This window comes from Galeopterus variegatus, unplaced genomic scaffold, assembly GCF_000696425.1.
Source record: "Galeopterus variegatus unplaced genomic scaffold, G_variegatus-3.0.2 Scaffold2169, whole genome shotgun sequence".
Taxonomy (NCBI): Eukaryota; Metazoa; Chordata; class Mammalia; order Dermoptera; family Cynocephalidae; genus Galeopterus; species Galeopterus variegatus.
Window position 1 is genome coordinate 196309 of NW_007728280.1, and position 19931 is coordinate 216239.

Below are 19931 nucleotides of genomic sequence, written 5' to 3' on the forward strand. Positions count from 1 at the left end.
CCTGCCAACTGCCTTTTGGGTCCTACTGTCATTATTGGTCGGAGGAATTCCTCCTTTGGAGGAATTTCTTGGTTCCCTGCCCTGAGTCTTAGTGAAAGGTTTGTTACTGCACTGAGTAGGCATTTATGGAGCACCTGCACGAGCCAGAGATGACCAAGCCGCAGCCCTCCTCCAGGAAGCCTTCCTGGGTTGTCCCAGGAGAACCAACAGCCCCTTCTCTGCAGCCTCACTGACCCTGAGCAGAGGCCAGTCCTGCCACCCACATGTTTATGGAGGGGTCTGCCTCCTGCATGAGGCTGCGACTCCTTGACCTGTTCCTGTATCTGTGGCAGGTAGGGAAGGGTAATCAGAGAGGCTGCATAGAGGAGGCGGCCTTTGAGCTGCCTGTGGAGCGATGGGCAGGGTGTTGTAAGATGCATCAGAGAAAGTTGTTTCTAGTGCAAGGTGTGTCCAGATGCAAGAAAGAGCAAGGTGGGCTGCACACAGTGGGCGCAAGGGCTGGACTGGAGAGATCGCATGGGGAACCACGAAGGGAGGTTGCAAAGGAGCGAGGGACATGCTCAGGATGCCGGGCTTTGTTTAGGAGACAGCGGGAAGCCATGGAAGGTACTTATGGAGAAGCAGTGCTATTTCACAGTGGCCATAGCAGGGAGCTCAGACTCATGCAGAAGCGTGTGCACGTGCAGCCCTGCCTTGAGCTGAAGCAGGTACACATCTGTCCCTGGCACTTCCCCAGATGACCAGCAGAGATACGCCCCAGGATTCTTTGAGGCACCTCCCCACTTCTCAGCTGTCAGGGACTAGCCGAGAGAAGCAAACTCGAAATCAGCCCAGGGATGTTTCCCTTCTCTCTCTCGGGGGTGTGAAGGGGCTGCAGCCAGTGTCTCAGTTTAGAAATGGGAAACTTCCATTTGGGAGAAGGCAACAGAGTTCCTTAAGATTTAGGTAAGGTGTGCCAGTGGTAGATGTTTAGCCTCCAGCTGGGGATTGGAATCTGTGTTGCTGGCAGTGACTTGTGAGCAGTGGCAAAGCAAAAGGTGACGTCACCAGCTGGAGCAGCATGGCCAGCCCTGTCCAGCATGGGGAGGCCGCCGGTGCGCTCACATCGAAGAGCGCTGCGGAGCAGAGCTGTCCAGGGAGGCGAGACTGGAAGCGGTGACTTTTTCCGGTCAGCAGTCATTTAACCTGGGCTGGGAGAGCGCTAGGCGGGAGCGGGAGGAAGTTCATGGTTATGGTCTTCACATTGTCAAGTGGAAGGAGGTAAAGTTGTTCTGTTGTGACTCTCCCGCTTCCACAAAGGGGGGTGGGGGGCGGTTACAGATCTTGGCCGAAAAGAAGCAAAAAGGAAGGGCGCTCTAGGCCTCGGAACCAGCAGTGGAGTGGCTGCGGGGACAGTGAGCTCCCCGTCAGTGCAGGCGCGCAAGCAGAGCTCCGGAGCCAGCCAGGGAGGTGCACGCGCGAGGTCTGCGGGTGCCATTGCTGACCCCGTCGGGTTCCCTGCATTCTCTTCCGTTCTCTCTGCTGTTGGCTTCTCACCCTCCCGACCCTTCTGCCAGGCCACTCCTTTTAAGCATGGACTAGTTGACACAGGTGTTGACACAAGTGTTCGTGATCCCCTTCCAGGATGCTCGCCCCACCACAGAGCTCCTGCCACGGGTGGCGCCTAATGAGAGCCACCGCCCTCTAAGGGTGGCCTTTGTGGCAGCTGCCCTCTGCGCCCCTGGACAACCTGAACGTCACTGCCTCCCCTCATCTCACATTGGAAGCCTTTTTAAAAATAATTAATTAATATTTCATAAGAAAATACTTTGAGACTCCTTTCTGTCCATGGACACCACCAAGGAAGCTTCGTAAAAGTCTCTCTTCCCACCTCCGTCCTGTCAAGTCAGAGTCTCCTAAAGAGCCCAAACAGCTGCCGGGGCTGTTCACCGGAGGGCTGAGCTTTGAACAACTGAAGAGAGTCTCAGGACCCCTTCTGAGCACTGGGAACACTTGCGGCCTGTGGGGTACCGAGAGAGGCAAACACCAGGTGCTCTGGGGGCTTTGGGTTTGTCACATAGGTCACCGTGGTGGAGGGGATGCAGCCATGAACGCAAGGCCACACAAGGTGGACGGAAGGGTTGTGCAGCCAGAGAGCTGTCTCGAGAGGTTTCTCCAAGACCAGGTGCCCACTTAACTGTGAGAAAGATGGCATTAAAGGACAGTGTGGGAAAATTGGAGTGATTGAAATCATGACTGACCGAGGCAGTGGCAAGAAAGGGGGCTTTGCTCTTGCGACGTCTGACGATCGTGACTCTGTGGGTAAGACTGTCATTCAGAAATACCACACTGTAAGTGGCCACGACTGTGAAGTAAGGAGGTGGCTTCATCCAGCCAAGAGGTCAAGGTGGTTCTGGAAACTTTGATGGTGGCCGTAGGGTGGTTTTGGTGGGAATGACAGCTCTGGTGGTGGAGGAAACTTCAGTGGTCGTGGAGGCGTAGGTGGCAGCATTGGTGGCGGTGGATGTGGTGTCAGTGCGGGTGGCTATACTGGGTTTGGTAACGATGGGAGCAGTTTTGGAGGTGATGGGAGCTACAATGATTTTGCCAGTTACAACAATCAGTCTTCAAATGTTGGACCCATGAAAGGAGGAAACTTTGTTTTTTGTTTTGTTTTGCTTTATGGCTTATGATTTTTGTTTTCTTTTTTGTTTGTTTTTCTGTTTTAATTTATCAGTATACAATGTCGTTGATTTTCGTGTCCCTTTACGAATTCCTCCTTTCCCCCCTCCCCGCCATCAACANGGGTGGTTTTGGTGGGAATGACAGCTCTGGTGGTGGAGGAAACTTCAGTGGTCGTGGAGGCATAGGTGGCAGCATTGGTGGCGGTGGATGTGGTGTCAGTGCGGGTGGCTATACTGGGTTTGGTAACGATGGGAACAGTTTTGGAGGTGATGGGAGCTACAATGATTTTGCCAGTTACAACAATCAGTCTTCAAATGTTGGACCCATGAAAGGAGGAAACTTCGTTTTTTGTTTTGTTTTGCTTTATGGCTTATGATTTTTGTTTTCTTTTTTGTTTGTTTTTCTGTTTTAATTTATCAGTATACTATGTCGTTGATTTTCGTGTCCCTTTACGAATTCCTCCTTTCCCCCCTCCCCGCCATCAACATCATATCTGTTCACTTGTCTTAACAAGTTCAAGGAATTGTTGTGATGATTGTGTCTTCTTTTTTTCCCCTTCCCGTTTATTTGCTTGTATATTTATTTATTTTTATTAGCTCGCACAAATAAGTGAGAACATGGTATTTGTCTTTCTGTGTCTGACTTGTTTCACTTAATATAATTTTCTCTAAGTGAAGGGAGGAAACTTTGGAGGCAGAAGCTCTGGCCCCCGTGGTGGTAGAGGCCGATACTTTGCCAAGCCACGAAACCAAGGTGGCTGTGGCGGTTCCAGCAGCAGCAGTAGCTATGGCAGTGGCAGGAGGTTTCAATTAACTTCCAGGAAACAAAGCTTAGCAGGAGAGGAGAGCCAGAGACATGACAGGGAGCTACAGGTTACAGCAGGAGTGTGGACTCAGCCAGGCACGGTGGTGGCCGCTGCTACAAAGAAGACGCGCTTTAGACAATACTCGTGTGTATGGGCAAAAAACCCGAGGACTGTGTTTGTGACTAATGATATAACAGGTTATTTCAGTTTCTGTTCTGTGGAAAGCATAAAGCATTCCAACAAAAGGTTTTAATGTGGAATATTTTCTGCACCCATGCTGTTGATTGCTAAATGTAACAGCCTGATCAGGACGCTGAACAAATGTGTCTTTTTTAAAAGAGAAGATACTTCAAGATTATATAAATGTCCTGCTCTTCATCAAAATCTTACACTCTAGTTTTAACCTCCATTGCTGTTTCTTGGCTTAATTATTACTACGATGACTGCCGAATGGCTATTTGAACGACTGGTTGGCGTTTTACCGTAAGGAGGAGCTTTCTCGTCTCCTCCCTTGTTTATATCAGCTGGACGTGCAGTCTCCTACCTTACTCGGTGGCTTATAATCTACACCATTGTTTACTGCAATGCTCAGACTGTTCCAGAGCGCCCATGTGGATGCCCTTCACGCTGGCTCCTGGGTCCTTCTTACACGTCCCCATCACTCCCTGAGCGTTTCCTTTACTTTCTGGCACACGATGCTCCAGGCTCATCTTACATTTTTCTCGGCCCAGCTCAGGCGTCTGCCGTTTTTCCAGGTCACCCTGGTTCCTTTAGTGGAGAATGCTATTTAGAGATCCAGAGCTAGACAACAAGTATGTTTGTTACTTTTGGGGTGTTTGGGCTCCCAGGCCTTTCAGTGACAGAGCTAGGATGTGTGTGTGTGTACATGTACACACACATACACACGTGTACCTATGCACACACACACACATGCCTACACATGTGTACGCACAAACTGTATGCACACATCAACACCAGTATCTATGTTTGCATCAATCTATCCACATCAGGAACCGTGAGTTCACGCCTATACCTACACCAGCTCCTACACTGCAGGGCTCACTCCAGCCTTCTCCTTTCTGTAGCTCTCTTCTCCACAGTGTGACCCCATCCTCACCTGGCCTAGGCTCTAATGCTCCACGCAGGCTGCGGCCCCCTCGCCTCGGGAACACCCTTCTTACCTCCTGTGGCTGCGGTACCTTATGCCAGGCCTCCACTGCCCTCCGCTCAGATGCCCTCCTCACCCTGTGTGGGCTCAGACACCTCCTGCTGGGCCTTTGTCACTTGGCTGCCCTTCTCGCCGCTCCCTGGGCCTGGCCAGGTGGTGTGCAGGTGCATGCTTAACAGCCAGTTCTTGAGGTGGGCTGGGGCTGGCTAGTAGCATCTGCAGCTTCCTCTGGTGTGAATCCTACCACCACGGCCAGCTTCAGGCTACCAACGTGATGCTGCTGGACAGAGTCGGGAAGTGATGGGTAGTAGCCACCTTTACGTAGATGACCACCTCCAAATGCAACCAGCAAAAATATCCTCATAGGGCATCATAAACGCAGTAAAGTAACTAGGGAGTGGTGAGTTTGAATATTTATTACCTTTATGTTTAGTATAATATACTTAATTATAAGTTTACCATATTCCATTTTTTAATAATGGCTGTTTTTCACAACTGGCTCCCAAAATTCCTAAAGTTTTGACAGTGGCTCTGGTGAGTGGTAAGAGCTGGCCCTAGTGTACCAATGACTGACCCCACTTGGGTTGTGTGGGTGGATGCCCCTTCCAAAATTCCTAAAGTTTTGACAGTGGCTCTGGTGAGTGGTAAGAGCTGGCCCTAGTGTACCACTGACTGACCCCACTTGGGTTGTGTGGGTGGATGCCCCTTCCCCCCTCCTGGGCTGTGAGTCCCCAGCAGGCCACCAGGTCCCCTGCTCACCCTCTCAGGAGGCTGCCTCTGTCCCTGCCCCAGTCGGATGCCACCTACCTTGCTCAACCTGATGGCTTTGGACTGAAATATTCAAGAAGGAGGGGAGGGGGTGGTGAGCTAAGAAGCCCTCTTACGTCCCTGCTGTCCCGTTATAGGATGTGCTGTGGTTCATTTCACTGGTCTCTTGCTGACTGACGTTTAGGTTATTGTGGGTTTTTGCTGTTAAAACAACACAGAGAGCTTCCTCCTAGCCCAGGGTCAGTTCTTAGCAGAGTAGTTGGTGAGTGAAAGCATCTGGGTGGTTTTCATTTTGAGAGCTATTGCCAAATTGCCCTCCAGGCTGTGCTCCGCGCCCCCCACCCCCTGTAAGTATGGCTCCATCTGTAAAGTGCGCTCTGCAAACTGTAAAGTGCTGTATGCATGCCTGGTGGTGGTGGCGGGCAAGGGTCCCGATTTTCCCCAGGTGTGAACCCCTTCTATTTTTTGTTTGATTTCCTTGCATTGACCCTGTTGAGAAACAATATTCTAAGACTCACAGTTGCGCTCTGCAGTAATTTGCCTTAGGGCGTGTCCCTGAATCTAGCATCCTGAAGTAATGGCAGGTTTTCCCCTCAGGTACAAGAAGAATTTGAAGGCTCTCTATGTCGTGCACCCCACAAACTTCATCAAAGTCCTGTGGAACATCTTTAAACCCCTCATCAGGTATGTGTTGTGTCATTCTCGGTGAGCCCCTTTCTGGGGCTGGAGGTTTCATTTCAGGCACCATGGAGGTCCCATCTCTGGGGTGCCCGTGTGTCTGGGGCCCTCACCCACCACAGGGGTCTGCAGTGGGTCACAAGCCTGGCCCAGGTCATGGCCATGACCTGCTGACAGTCATTGCAGGAGCACTGTCCTGTGACACCAGTGAGGTTTGCACCTGGTATTTTAAATCCCCCCTTGGCCTGAGTACCCACATTGTGCATCTGTGTCAAGGTCCCCAAAAGCACCCTCAAGCTCAGTGATTAGATAGAAGGACTCACAGAACTCAGAAAAGCTGTATTCCTCCCTGTTCTGGTCTGTTATAGAGGAAGGATACAGATAAAGTCAGCCATCGTAAAAGCCACATAGGACAGAGTCCCAGGAGACATGACCAGTGAGGTTTGCACCTGGTATTTTAAATCCCCCCTTGGCCTGAGTACCCACATTGTGCAACTGTGTCAAGGTCCCCAAAAGCACCCTCAAGCTCAGTGATTAGATAGAGACTCACAGAACTCAGAAAAGCTGTATTCCTCCCTGTTCTCGTCTGTTATAGAGGAAGGATACAGATAAAGTCAGCCATCGTAAAAGCCACATAGGACAGAGTCCCAGGAGACATGGCACAAGCTGCCCACTGTCCTCTCCTGGTGCATTCATGCAGACAGGACTTCATTCTCCCAGCAACAATGCATGACGCAAGTAGGGAGTGTTGCTGAGCAGGGAGGCTCACCTGAGCCATGGCGTCCAGGGTTTTTATTGGGGTTTGGTCACATGGGCATGGAGCACCCACGTGGAGGACCTCGGTTACTCAGTTTCCAGCCCCTCCTATATTCAGACTGGTACAGCCCAAGGCCCCCACCCTGGATCACGCTGTTGACGTAAACTCTGTGGTGTGGCCCAAGGCCCCAGCTATACAAATTCACTGTTATCAGGCAGGATATTCCGAGGGCTGAGAGGTTTCCTCCCAGAAGCAGGTCAGACAGACCTTTCTTTGGAATGTGCAGGACTTGGACATCCCCAGCCTGCTGAGTTAACCCTTTCCTGCACAGCAGCACAAATAAACCACCTGAAGAGACAAAGCCGCAGCCCATGAAAGTGGTGACCTCGGTCGGCTTCCTCCTTTTAGACTCTTTCCCACTGGATGATTTCAGCCTCAGTTTTGGAAGGCGAGAGCTCAAGGGGACAGTGAGGCTGCAGGGGTCCCCCAGGGTCTCGTGGGCATCTTCTCTCTCCCTCCGTTTTGGCAGTATGCATCAGGCACAAACTGTGTGCACAGAGCTGTGTGATGGGCTGGGGTGGTGAAGGGACCCACAGACAGGTTTCTCACGAGGCCCGTGAGGGCTGAGTCAGGAGGGCCCAGATGTGCACAAGGAGGTTAGGATGCTCAGATAAGGTGGTTGTGTCCGTGAGAGGGGCTGGGACGCTGCGACCTGGGCAGGCCAGGAGGACTCTGGGAGGGCTTTCCTGGGGAGGAAGGTTTGAGCGCAGGGAGCACGCACCCCCTGAGGGATGGACGACCTTCTCCAGACACTCCACGAGCAAATCTCGCAGGCCTTTGCTGTCTCCTCCTCTGGTGACCCCTCATCTCTTTCCACCTGTTGAAACCCACCATAGTGGCTCTGAGGCCTATTGGGGACACACACTTCCTCAGTCCCCACAGCTGTCATGAGAGGTGGGTGTGATGCTCTGCATACAGGTGAGGAAGACAGACAGAGCCGGGATATGAGCCGGGGCTGTGGGCTCTCCAGTCCGTCTTCCTCCCATTTCCCCATCTGATTCCTGGGAAGCATCCCAGTTCCCCCAGAGAGCATGGAACACTGCAGCTCTCAGGTGCCTGCCTGTCTCTCCACCCACTGGCTGCCTCCTGAGGACAGACCTGCTGTGTGTTGCCCTTGTCTCTGTGTCCTTGCATCCCTGTATCTGTCACTGCACCCAGCACTTGGCAGACATTGGCAAGCATTTGTCCTTGAGGCCTGGAGACCCTTCATGGGTGTGGTCACCTGAATAATGGCCCCAGTGATGTCCCTGCCCTAGTCCCCCAGAGCCTGTGAACATGTCACCTTCCATGGGAACAAGGGACTTTGCAGATGTGGTTAAGGTATGGACCTCGAGATGGGAGAATATCCTGGATTGTCCATGTGTACCCAGTGTGTTCACAAGGGTCCTTGCCTTTCCCGGCTGAGGTCAGAGGAAGAGATGTGACGAAGGAAGATTAGAGAGACGCAGCATTGCTGACTTTGAAGATGGAGGAAGGGGCACCAAGCAACGTGGACACCTCTAGAAGCTGGAAAAACAAGGAAACAGTCTCCCCCAGAGCCTCCAGAAGGAACCAGCCTGGCTGACCCTTGATTTCGTCCCACTGAGACCTGTGTTGGGCTTCGGACCTGCAGCAGCCGTGTAGGATAGTACATGTGTGTGTGTTTAGAGGCATTAGGTTTGTGATCCACAGGAAACACGTGTGGGCCTCTGCTGACCACTCTCCCCCATTGCTCATACTCTGGCACCTAACATCCCATCAGCCCCTTCTCTTTTCACTTGCCACGTATGCACCGTGTGTGTGTGCCCACATGCCCCATTGGTGACTCCTGGGTGGGTCAGTGGCCCCTCTCTGCCTGCTGAACCTGGTCTGACATTCCCCGCCCTGGCTGCCCTGCCTCCCTGCCTGCCTTTCCCATGGGCCTTGGGTTCTGCACAACTTGGCCTCACTTGAGTCTGCCAGGCTCTGTGCAAGGGCTGGGGACATGGAGCCAGGCAAGAGGCCAGTGTGCTGGGCCAGACAGTATGACAACTTTGAGGATGGACCACTTCTGCGTGCTCCAAGACGCCCTCCCTGTTCATAAATCCTCAGCCCGGGAGGAGAAGTTGCAGAAGGCTTACGTCTCATCTCCTGGAACTGAAATCTTTTTACAATGCGATTAATGGCCGAGGGTTCAAGAGCTGTTTCGCCTGGTGGGTTGGAGCCTTTCCTCCCCGACCTGCTGCCAACACCTTCATTCCAGAGACTGAACCATGTGGCCCCGAGAGGCTCCACTTGGACAATTCCTGGAACGGTGGACTTGAGCCCGCTCCCATTTAACACAGGGAGGGAGAGCTCATCTTGTTCTGTAGAATTCCCTGGCGGCTCTTCTCGCCTGGGTGCCTGCACGGCAGACACACACCTATTGGACGGTGGGAGTTTGCTTGTTTTGTGTTTAACCATGACCAGCGCCCTGGTGTCATCATTGCCATATTTGACACGAGGAGGCCAGTCTTGGTCCCCCTCATGTTCATGAACAGCTTCAAATGTTCCTCTGTCTTTTGGTGCTGTTCTAGCAACCTCTAAAGTTCTCTTGGAAAAGAAGTTCACCTGCTCCTGCTGTGCTTGCCACATGGCAGCCGGAGCCAGGCTGCCTGGGTTGACTCTGCTCTGCTGCTACCATTCATTAGTCTGGGCAAGAGATGCTGCCTGTCTCTGCCTCAGTTTCCCCATGTGGCTGACAACCCCACTTGAGTCATTCTGTTGTTATAACAATGCACTGACTCTACACACGTAGAGCGTTCACAATGGGGCCTGCCAGGCACTAGCAAATGCTCAGTGTTAGCTCTTAGAAATGTTTTTTAAGAATTTCTTTTTATTATCCTTTTGTGATTAATTTAATTACAATATCATACTCACCTTATGTGCCAGGCACCTGAAAACAATCCTATGAAGTCAGCCATATTTTCCCTATTTCAGAGAAGAGCAGGTTGACCCTCAGAGAGGTTAAGCAGCTTGCCCAAGGTCACACAGCGAGTAAGGGCTCAGGCTGGGATTTCAACTCAAGCCTGTGTGTTTCTACCCCTCATCCTGCCTCAGGCCTGGACACAAGCAGGTGCCAGGAGAGAAGCACAGAAGTCAGGGTCAGGGGCCCTGGATCCAGGAACAGGCTCTGCTGCCTGTTGGCTGTGTGGCCTTAGGCAGCCACATGATCTCTCTGAACCTCCGATTCCTCATTTGAAAATGGTGGAAGTGGACGAGCACAGCAACTCTCAAATACCCACTGAGGAGAGAACCTGATCCAGCCCAGACCACCTGACTCAGACCCCTGGAGGCAGGGCCTGGTGGCTGCAGCTATAACAATCCCAGTGACTCACACACTGCTCTGGGATCCCCTGGCCGAGCTGGCTTCAGACCCTTTCCAGGGAGGGAGAGGCAGACCGCAGGGATCTTCCCACATCTGCCTCCCAGAGCCTGGCGTCCAGCAGAGCCTGGCACGCGGGAGGGGCTGGGGCAGATGGCAGACAGGTTGAGGGGCTCCTGCGTGGGCAGCGTGTTGGCACGGGAGGCCTCCCTCAGCTCTGGGACTGACTCCTCTGTCCTGAGGGTAGTTCCCACAGGATGGGGGCTCCCTGTGCCCTTAGTGGGTTCTTCCCACCGTCATACAGCGTGTCCACAGCACTTCACAGCTCCAGGGAGAACCTGTGGTGTCCTTCCAGCAGAGGCCAGACTGTCCCTGAGTCCTGTGGAATCTGAGTGGGCAGGCAGCAAGCACACTCCTCTAAGACCCTCACCAGCCCCTTCCCCTGGGGCCCTGGGGTGCTGGCACCCACATGGGGCCTGCTTTTCTCCTTCCTCTTATCCTTGCACTTTGGTGCCTCTTCAGTAGCCTCAGCCTTCTGCCACCTCCCCTGGCCTCCTGCCCGGCAACATTCTCAAGTGTTGAGGCCTAGTGAAAGTCACCTGCGAAAGCCACCATGCAGGTGGCTGGGGGTCCAGACACCCAGGTCTCATTATCCTTCATCCACTAGGGGGAGCCAGTGCACGTGGCTCGGCCTCCCTGGGGTCTGGGCTCTCGGCCTAGGCTGGGGCTCGGCATGAAGCCAGCTCAGGGCATGACCGCTTTCTGGGCCAGGCATTTTACTTCTGACCCACATGACCCTCCTGTTATGATTCCCCCCCCCCCTTTTTTGCTGTTTCTTTTAATGGTAATTTGGGTTATTTTAATTTCACAATATAAACAGCATAGAAAATACATGAATATGGGCCGGCCCAGTGGCGCACTCGGTAGAGTGTGGCGCTTGGGAGCGCAGCGGCACTCCCACCGAGGGTTCAGATCCCATATAGAGACTGGTCCGCTCACTGGTTGAGCGCGGTGCGGGCACGACACTGCGGGTTGCGATCCTGTTACCAGTCACGAAAAAAGACAAAAAGGAAAAAAAAAAAAAAATACATGAATACTTATTTCAAGACTTGCAAATTATCATAAAAGTAGCATAAAATATTATATTTTTGGTATTGCTGAATACATCTTTCCTTTTCTGGTAACTCTACAATTCATTACCTACATTAATAGTAGTACATAAATATATACAATAATGAAATGACACTGTTCTAAAAAAAATAAAATTAAACTAGAATGATATATTGTAACAAAAACCCTAGACTATTGTAAAGAACGCAAGTGACCCGTTTTGCAATTGATGCTGAACCTCACTGGTAACTGTAATAGGTCACAGGGAGTGTGTCCAGCAAGTGTCGTGCAGTGGATTAATTTAGGCGAATAGTCTCACTTTGTCTTCCCGCCTCACCTAGGCCCCGCTATCGGAAGGGACTGAGCCCTGACAGGTGGAGTGAATTGTCCCGGGTACGAGGAGAGACAATGGAGTTGCTGGATTTATGAGGGCTTGTCCAGCCTTGTAACTCTGCTTGCGCCCCTGGGGTCTCCAGAGATACCCTGTTGTGGAGACAGACGCAGAGAGTCTTGTTTGTCTCTGCCCTCGGGGACGCTCTGAGAGAGAGGAGGTAGCCAGATGTGAGGCCACCACCCACCCGGAAACTGCTGGCAACTGCTGTGCCCTAGGGCGGGCTCCTCAGCCTCTCTCAGCCCCTGGCTGCCCCCAGCAGAGGCTCCCAGCATGCCCATGCTGTCTCCTATATCTATGCAAATTTGGGGCAGATCCAAATTGGAGGCAGGTACTTATTTTTATGCAGATGTAACTCTCGGCAGTGTTTGGTGCATGGGAGATCTCATGAAAGCAGAACATCCCCCACATGCACTGCTCCTGTTCTCTGCTGGCTCTAAGATGTGTCAGCTCTTACGTTTTCTCAATACAAAAATGCCGCCTCCTTTGTCTGGGTCTCCTGCTGCCCGCTCCCCTCCCTCCTGAGACCTCTAGCCTCTCTGCTGCCACATAATCATTTTCATTCTCTTGCTTCTACTTTCTTAGTCACAAGTTTGGGAAAAAAGTCACCTATTTCAACTACTTGAGTGAGCTCCGTGAACACCTCAAATACGAGCAGCTGATCATCCCCCCAGAAGTTCTGCGGTGAGTGCCAGTTAGACACCCTTCTGAGAAGCATAGAATAAATATGTCTTCATGCTTCTGAACATTTGGTCCAATCCCATAAATGTTGAAGGCTTAATTTCCAAATGTGTGCCCAGCCAGGCTTGGCTCAGAAATCTGCAGCATCGACTAAGATATGCAGTAAAAGATGCTAACTGCTGACTCAAGAGAAATCAGACTACGAAGGTTGTGCACAGGGGTGGGGTGTTTTTCTTACCGACCATTGCAAAACTGATTTCAAAAGTAAGCCATAATATGGCAACTGCTGCGTGCAGCCCCAGTGTTTACCATTTTTGCTTTTGAGCAGAGAATTAGAGGAATTTTTCAGGTGTGTGGATAATACCTGAAGGAAAGTGAGCTGAGACGCCAGGGACCAATCAAGCATTATTAAAGGAAAAGAATCTGCCAGGCTGAACTCGAAGTGGAGGACAGCCCCAGGTGTGGGGGTGGTAGAGCTTATATAGGGTGCCAAGGGCTGGCTGATACCATCAAGGAGGGGCATTATGCTAATGCAGAAGCTATGCAAGCAGGGTGGAGAACTGCACCCTTGCAGGAGCAAAAGGGTTTCTGTTTTGCAGAAGTCACGAGGCTTCTTGTAAAGTGCAGTGGGAGGGGTTTGGTGCTGGAGTGGAAGACAAGACCGGCAGCTATTTTGTGCTTATTGTGTGCACAATGGTGCCAGTCATGTCCAAGATCCATCATTCTCACCTTTTACATATAGGGAGAAGGGAAAAGGGGTGAAGGTCTCATTCTTCTGAAGCTACTTCCTGCTGGAGATGGGCGAAGACATGGAAAAAATAAAAGATTTATGTTGGCAGATAAAACTATTAGGTGGTGGGGTATTGGTTTCGTGAGGGGAGGCTGTATTCTTCCGGGGAAGGGTCGCTGGTTCTGAGGGGCTGATGTCCTCCTCGCAGGAACAATTCAGCGACCTTTTGGTTGGTGAGAGCCTGCATACGTTCCTGCAAGAAATAAGAAAAATACCAAAACAGACAGGGACCAAAGGGTAGGCTGAGTCCCAGCACAGTTAGGGATCCTAGTAGGGGCATAAGCCAGGGTATCCAAGGGTTCGGTGATTGGGGCCACTCCCATGGTGTGTTTGTGTTTTGTAACCCTTTGCGTCGGTGATCAATGCTTGCCTCTAAATGGCTTAAGTTGTTTTGGATCACCCTGGACTCATTTATGTAATAACAGCATTCCTCCAAGAAGAGGCAGGTGCCTCCCTTCTCTGCTGTAAGTAAGTCAAGGGCCTGACGGTTCTGTAAAGTGACTGTCGTGAGTGAGATGACCTGTCACTGGAGGGAGGAGATATTATCTATGATTAGTTCTTCTGAGAGTTTCTGATAGAATTGAGAGGCAGTAGCAGGGCCCGCTATGCCAGTCCCAGTTGCAGTACAGGAGCAGGGGGCACTTCCTAAGAGAGGGGCCAATGTTAGTCCCAGTCCTGTCTCCATCTCTCCATCTGTCTGGACGGTGATGTCAGGGATGCAAGAAATTACATTGGAGGCAGGCAACGGTATAATGTAGTTTTACAAAGGAAATATATTTCAGTTTCGGGTCATGGATGTGGAGGGGGTTTGGTGGTGTCAGTAAGGCAGAGTGTGGACAGGCCCTGCACAAAGCTGACAGTCCCCACTGAGGTGACATTAGAGGAAAGTGAAGAGACGTTTGTGGAGACGTTATGGGCTGCATCGACAGGGAGGGGGGTGGCCACAAAAAGTTTCTCGTGAAGTGGGAGACAGATGAGTCTCTCGGGAACCAGTCTGATTCACTGAGGACTGCATCGTCTCTGCAGACCTGGAACCTCCATGTTCCAGGTAAGGGGGAGCATTGAGATCGGAGGAAAAACACGGGAAGGATGCAAAGGGCTAGGGAGCCAAAAGAATTTAAAGGGGACATTGCCACGATGACATTGCTAAGAAGCATCCTACTGATAGGAGGTAAAGGAGTGCAGGAGAAATCGTCCCACAATGTTACAATCTTTTGGGGCAGCTGCTGCCAATCCTGTAGCAAGTGCTGGAACAGATAGTGTGATAGCAGCTCCTGTGCGAGGGACGTGGAGCGGGGCTGCAGGAGTGAGAGGATAATCACTGGGGGAAAGACCATCCTTCTTCTGGGATTGGGGGAAGAGCGGAGGTCCTGGAGATTTTCAGTTTTGTGGGTCCTAAAATGGACAAAGTGTGAGGAGATGTCAGGTTCGGGGTTGAGCAGGGGACCCCTCTGGCTTGGTGTTAACAGATTCTTTGGGTAAAGTCTCAGGTGCTAGTTTTACCAAGGATAAGTGATACCAAGGGGCCTTTCTTGGTACTTTTACTGCCATGGGGGTGGCAAGAAGTACAGTATAAGGCCCTGCCCAACATGGTGAGAAAGGTTTTGGGATTCGGGTTTAATATACACTTGCTGTCCCTGGCTCAGTTTAAAGTCTGAGGGGGTGGTGGGGAAAAGATGAGGTAATAGAAGGTTGGCCTGTTCCCTAAGAAGATCCCTAATGAGTGAAAGAGCAGGGAGACACTGGCCTAAAGGCAATGAGCTGGAAGGGAGAGGTGTGGGAGAGAAGGGCCTACTGTACATAAGTTTGAGGGGGCTGAGGCCAGTGGGTTTGCAGGGCGCAGCTTGCAAGTGAGTGAGTGCTAAAGGGAGAAGTTGGGTCCAGGGGAGGTTAAACTCCATGGACAGCTTGGTGAAGTGTGTTAGATTTACTATGGCATAACCTGCCCAGGGGGGTGGGCATGGAGGTTGCACTCTCATCTATGAACCGTGTAATGGGATGCAGGGAGATGTGTGGAAAAAGAGGTCTAAAGCCTCCATGCAATTGTGTGCTAAGGTTCATGAGTGTTTTAGGATGAGAGTGGCTGGATTTAAGGGAGGGCAAGGTTTAAAGGAGAACTGGGAGTTTTCAATGAAAGTAATGTGGGGGCTGGCCCGGTGGCGCACTGCTACAGTGCACCGCTTGGGAAGTGCAGCAGGCGCTCCCACCGAGGGTTCGGATCCCACATACAGACCGGTTCCCGCTCACTGGCTGAGTGAGGCGTGGGAGCAACACCGAGGGTTGCGATCCCGTTGCCGGTCGCGGTCCAGTACGGGCGCGACACTGAGGGTTGCGATCCATTGCCAGACACGAAAAAAGACAAAAAAAGGGGAAAAAAAAAAAAAAGAAAGTAATGTGAATAAGTTGCAGGCAGGAAGGGGAGAGAAATGACTTGGCCTCATGGCTGAGAAGGTCTTGACTGTTGTCCAGAAGTCAGTTTAGAGCTTTCTTGTGCTAGAAGGGCAGCTGCCGCCACAGCCCATAAGCAGGGGGCCCATCCCCAGGCTGTGGTGTCTACTTGTTTAGAGATATGCAACAGGGGAGAAAATATCTCCTGCCTCTTGTCCCAAAACCTCGACTGCCAATCCTTGGGTTTTGGTGACGTATAGGATAAAAGGGTGAGATAGGTTTGGGAGGGATAGAGCTGAGGCTGTGAGGACAGCAGCTTTTAATAGCCAGAAGGGAGAATGAATGGGCTTTGTGGGATCTAAGGGAATGGCAGGATCCCCTTTCGTTGCCTGGTAAAGTGGCTTTGCTAGCACGCCAAAGTTAGGAATCCATAGGCAAAGATACCCTGCAAGCCCCAAGAAAGAAAGGATTTCACTCTTTGTGGTAGGAGTAGGGACTTCAGAAACTAGACTCTTGCAATCCACCATTATTTCTCTGGTGTTGGGGGTGAGGTGGACTCCAAAATAGGTAACTGAAGGAGAAGAAATTTGGGCCTTGCTGGGGGACACTCAACAATCCCCTGGAGGCCAGGAAATTAAGGAGAGCAACAGTGTGGGCCTGTGAATCCTCATAGGAGGGGCTGCAAAGGAGGAGGTCATCCACCTATTGTATTAAAGTGCTAGAGGTTGGAGGAAATTCAGGTAAGTTTTGAGCCAACACCTGGCCAAAAAAGTGGGGGCTATCCCGAAACCCCTGAGGTAGTACTGTCCAGGTGAGTTGTTGGGAATGACATCTATTGGGATCAGTCCCAGGTGAAAGTGAACAGGTTTTGACAGGAAGGGTGTAAGGGGATAGAAAAAAAGGCACATTCGAGATCAAGTACAGAGAAAAAATGGGTTGTTGTTGGGATTGTGGGTAGAAGAGTGTAGGGGTTAGAAATGATTGAGGTTATGGGTAAAACAGCCATATTAATGGCCCTGAGGTCTTGAACTAAATGATATGAGCCATTAGGCTTTATAACCACAAGGATGGGTGTATTACAAGGTGAATGGGTGGGTCATAGAAGATGAGAAGAAAGGAGTTTGTTTATAAGGGGCTTTAACCCTATTAGGTGTTTTTTAGCAATGGGGTATAGTGGGACATTAGGGAAGGAAGAGGGATCCCACAGCCTCATGAAGATGGGAAGGTGATGAGTAGCAATGGAGGGTGTGGAGGCATCCCGTACTATAGGATTAACTTTGTCAGGGGGAAAGGGGAGGGTAGAGGTTTCAAGGCTCAGGTCTGGGGTGGTCTGTAACAACAGTATTATAGCTGGAGTTAAAGTGTTTAAGGTAAAGGTAGCTTTGAATTTGGAAAGAGTTTCCCGTCCCAGTAAGGGGGTTGGGCATTGAGACATTATTAAAAATTTGTGTGTGAATTGGGTGTGATGTATGGTGCAGGAAAGGGGCTGAGTGATCTGTGGGTGGTATTCTGATACTGTGATCCCTACTGTTGTGATAGAGGACAGGGTTGTTGGTCCTGCACATTCAGGAAGGGTAGAATAAGTGGACCCTATATCATTGACAAGAAATCGGCTTACCTGCTACAAGGTGAGTTACCCTGGGCTCATGCATGGTGATCTCTGTGGGGGCCTTGGGCCCTGGGCATCATCAGTCCTCCTCCTGGACAAAGCCAAGAAGCTCTGGTAGGGATGGCCATGAAGCCAAAGGCTGTGAGTTGGGGACTGGGCCTCTCCCTGTCTGGTGAGTGGAACAATCAATTCCCCAGTGACCTGGCTGTTTGCAGTGAGGACAGGGCCTAGGAGGGCACCTGGGGTTAGAACAGGCCCATGCCCAGTGGCCCGATTGACTGCATATGCAGCAGTTATCAGGTGGCTTGCCCCTAGGGGCATCCAGCTTTGGAGTATGTGAGCCACAGATGGCATTAGCCAGGAGCTGGTATTTGGCCTGATCTCTTTTGTAATGATCCTTTCCCCCCCCCCCCTTTCTATTGTTAGAGTGTAAGAGGGCCATGCCTGTAGGGGAGTTTGGGTCTATTCTTGTGTATTTACGTAAAACCTCAGAGAGGTGGGTTAGGAATTAGTAGCCTTTTGGAGGCTGTAAATGAAGTGTGTGATGTTATCCCAGAGATCCCGATCCCTGTGGCCAGCCTGGTAGTCTCAATTTGGGTCTGTGCAAGGGACTGCAACAGCTCCCACAGGCTGCCTATTATTTTGAGCATGTACTGCGTCTCCCTGCTGTTGGGCTGCCATCCAGACCGCTCCCTGCCTTCAGGGGACTGATATATGTCTGGGTTGGACTGGAAGGATTCCAGTCATTTTCTATTTGGGAGAGGTCAGAAAGAGAAAAGAGGATATGTACCTGGATAGTTCCCTCCATCCCAGCCACTTCACAGAGGGGATATAAAGGAGCCAGAGCTGAGGTGGGGTTGTTACCTGATGAAGGGGAAGAAAGAGAGGGGGGCTGGGGGGCTGAGGGTGAAGAGAGGGAAAAGGTGGAGGGGCTGGTGAAGGATTTGGAGCATAGGGAGGTAGTCAAGGTGGCCCATATGGGGAGCAGAGTAGTCTGATGGATTAAAAGATTAATCTGAGTGCAGAAAGGGGAGGTCAGGCATGAGCTAGGAGAATTTGAGACGTAGGACAGTTTTGACAGAGAGAACGGTTGTAGTTGGAGATAGAAAAGAGGCTTGAACATAAGAAATCTCTCCAGCTTTTGCCCTTTCAGTGAGTATCTAAATCAAGAGTGCCATCTTGTGGCTACTGGGATCCATTGTAATGAGGTGTTCAAGTTTTAATGTCTCCCTGGAGGCCAAGAGATTGGCCAGGAGACAGCCTGGAGGTGTAGAGCATGGAGTACAGTAGAAAATGAGATGTCTAGGTTTAATGTCTCCCTGGAGGCCAAGGAGCAAATTGGTCAGGAGACAGCCCAAGGGCATAGAGCATGGAGGTTTGGATTGTGAGGATCCTGTGTAGAGGGTGAGAAAGGGCAGTCAGTCCTGGTAGAAGAAGTGTGCCAACAAGTAGCATCCTCTTTGCTGTCCACCTTCTTTTCAAGAGAAAAGCCACGACCAGCTAATGAAGCATCCTTCAATAGCAGGGGGGCACAAGAGGAGTTCCCCTGGCACCTGGGCTTCGTAGAGACCATAGTTGTAGAGAGTTGTCCGGGGAACTCATAGAAGCAGGACAGACCCACTGACTCACCCTGAATTGAGGCCGATGTTGGATGCATTGGTCTGAAACAGCAAAAGAGGAGAGTCCTGGAGGTACCTGGTTTGGCAGGTCCAGGAAGGGTGGCCGCGGGCCAATCAACAAGAGCAGGGATCGTCCGATGGTCTGGCCAGGTCCCTTCCCAGGTTTTGGCACCATAAATGAAAGAATGTGAGCTGAGACACCGGGTACCAATCAAGTTTTATTAAATGAAAAGAATCTGCGGGCTGCACTCAAAGTGGAGGGCAGCCCAGGGCTGTCCTCAAGATGGAAGGCAGCCCCAGGTGTGGGGGTAGGAGAGCTTATATAGGGTGCCAAGGGCTGGCTGGTACCATCAAGGAGGGGCATTATGCTTAATGCAGAAGCTATGAGACCAGGGTGGGGAACTGCACCCTTGCGGAAGCAAAGGGTTTCTGTTTTGCAGAAGTCACGAGGCTTCTTGTAAAGGGAAGTGGGGAGGAGTTTGGTGCTGGAGTGGAAGACAAGGCCGGCAGCTATTTATGCTTATTGTGTGCACAATGGCGCCAGTCACGTCCGAGATCCATCAATACTGTGTATGAAATGAAATATCACAGGTGCTCTGGAAGACAGTACATCCACTGACTCTTTGTTGAAAGCTTAGTGTGTCTGCTATGAGGACTAAATGTAGGATCAAATGAGCGGAGGGCAGCCCACAAGGGCTGTGTGGTCGGGGTGGCCACACAGCCAGTGCAGCGGGCTTGAATCCAGCCCAGGTCTCCTGACCCCCTCCTAGGCTCCCTCCGCTGCCCTTTACCTCTCCCTCCCTGAGGAGCTCCTCTGGAGCAAGGCCCTTGTCAAGACACCTGCAGGTGAGGTCAGTGGCCTGACGGGGGGTGTTAACTGAACTCAGGTCTGGCTGCCCACCCCCTCGAGAAGGAAAGAAAAAAGGACTCAGAAGTCGAATGGCTGTTGTTAGAAAAGCAGCTGTATTCAGCTGAGAGATATGGTAGCCTATCACATCTCAAATATTTAGATTTACTGAGGGGTTTTTAAAGGAGAGGTTGAGGGAATGGAATGTGGGAGGTGAAAATCAGAAGATATTAGTTCCGGGGGGTCTGTATCTACTGGTCAGGTACAAGGTCTC

General features: G+C 51.3%; 1 protein-coding gene across 3 annotated transcripts in view; it reads left to right on the forward strand.

Moving 5' to 3' along the window:
* Positions 1-19931, forward strand: part of ARHGAP8 (Rho GTPase activating protein 8) — a 108385-nt gene that overhangs the window by 49717 nt on the left and 38737 nt on the right. For all 3 annotated transcript variants that reach the window (XM_008580841.1, XM_008580842.1, XM_008580840.1), the window contains exons 5-6: positions 6003-6089; positions 12309-12407. In XM_008580841.1, coding sequence (XP_008579063.1) covers positions 6003-6089; positions 12309-12407 — 186 coding nt within the window. The remainder of the gene's footprint in view (positions 1-6002; positions 6090-12308; positions 12408-19931) is intronic.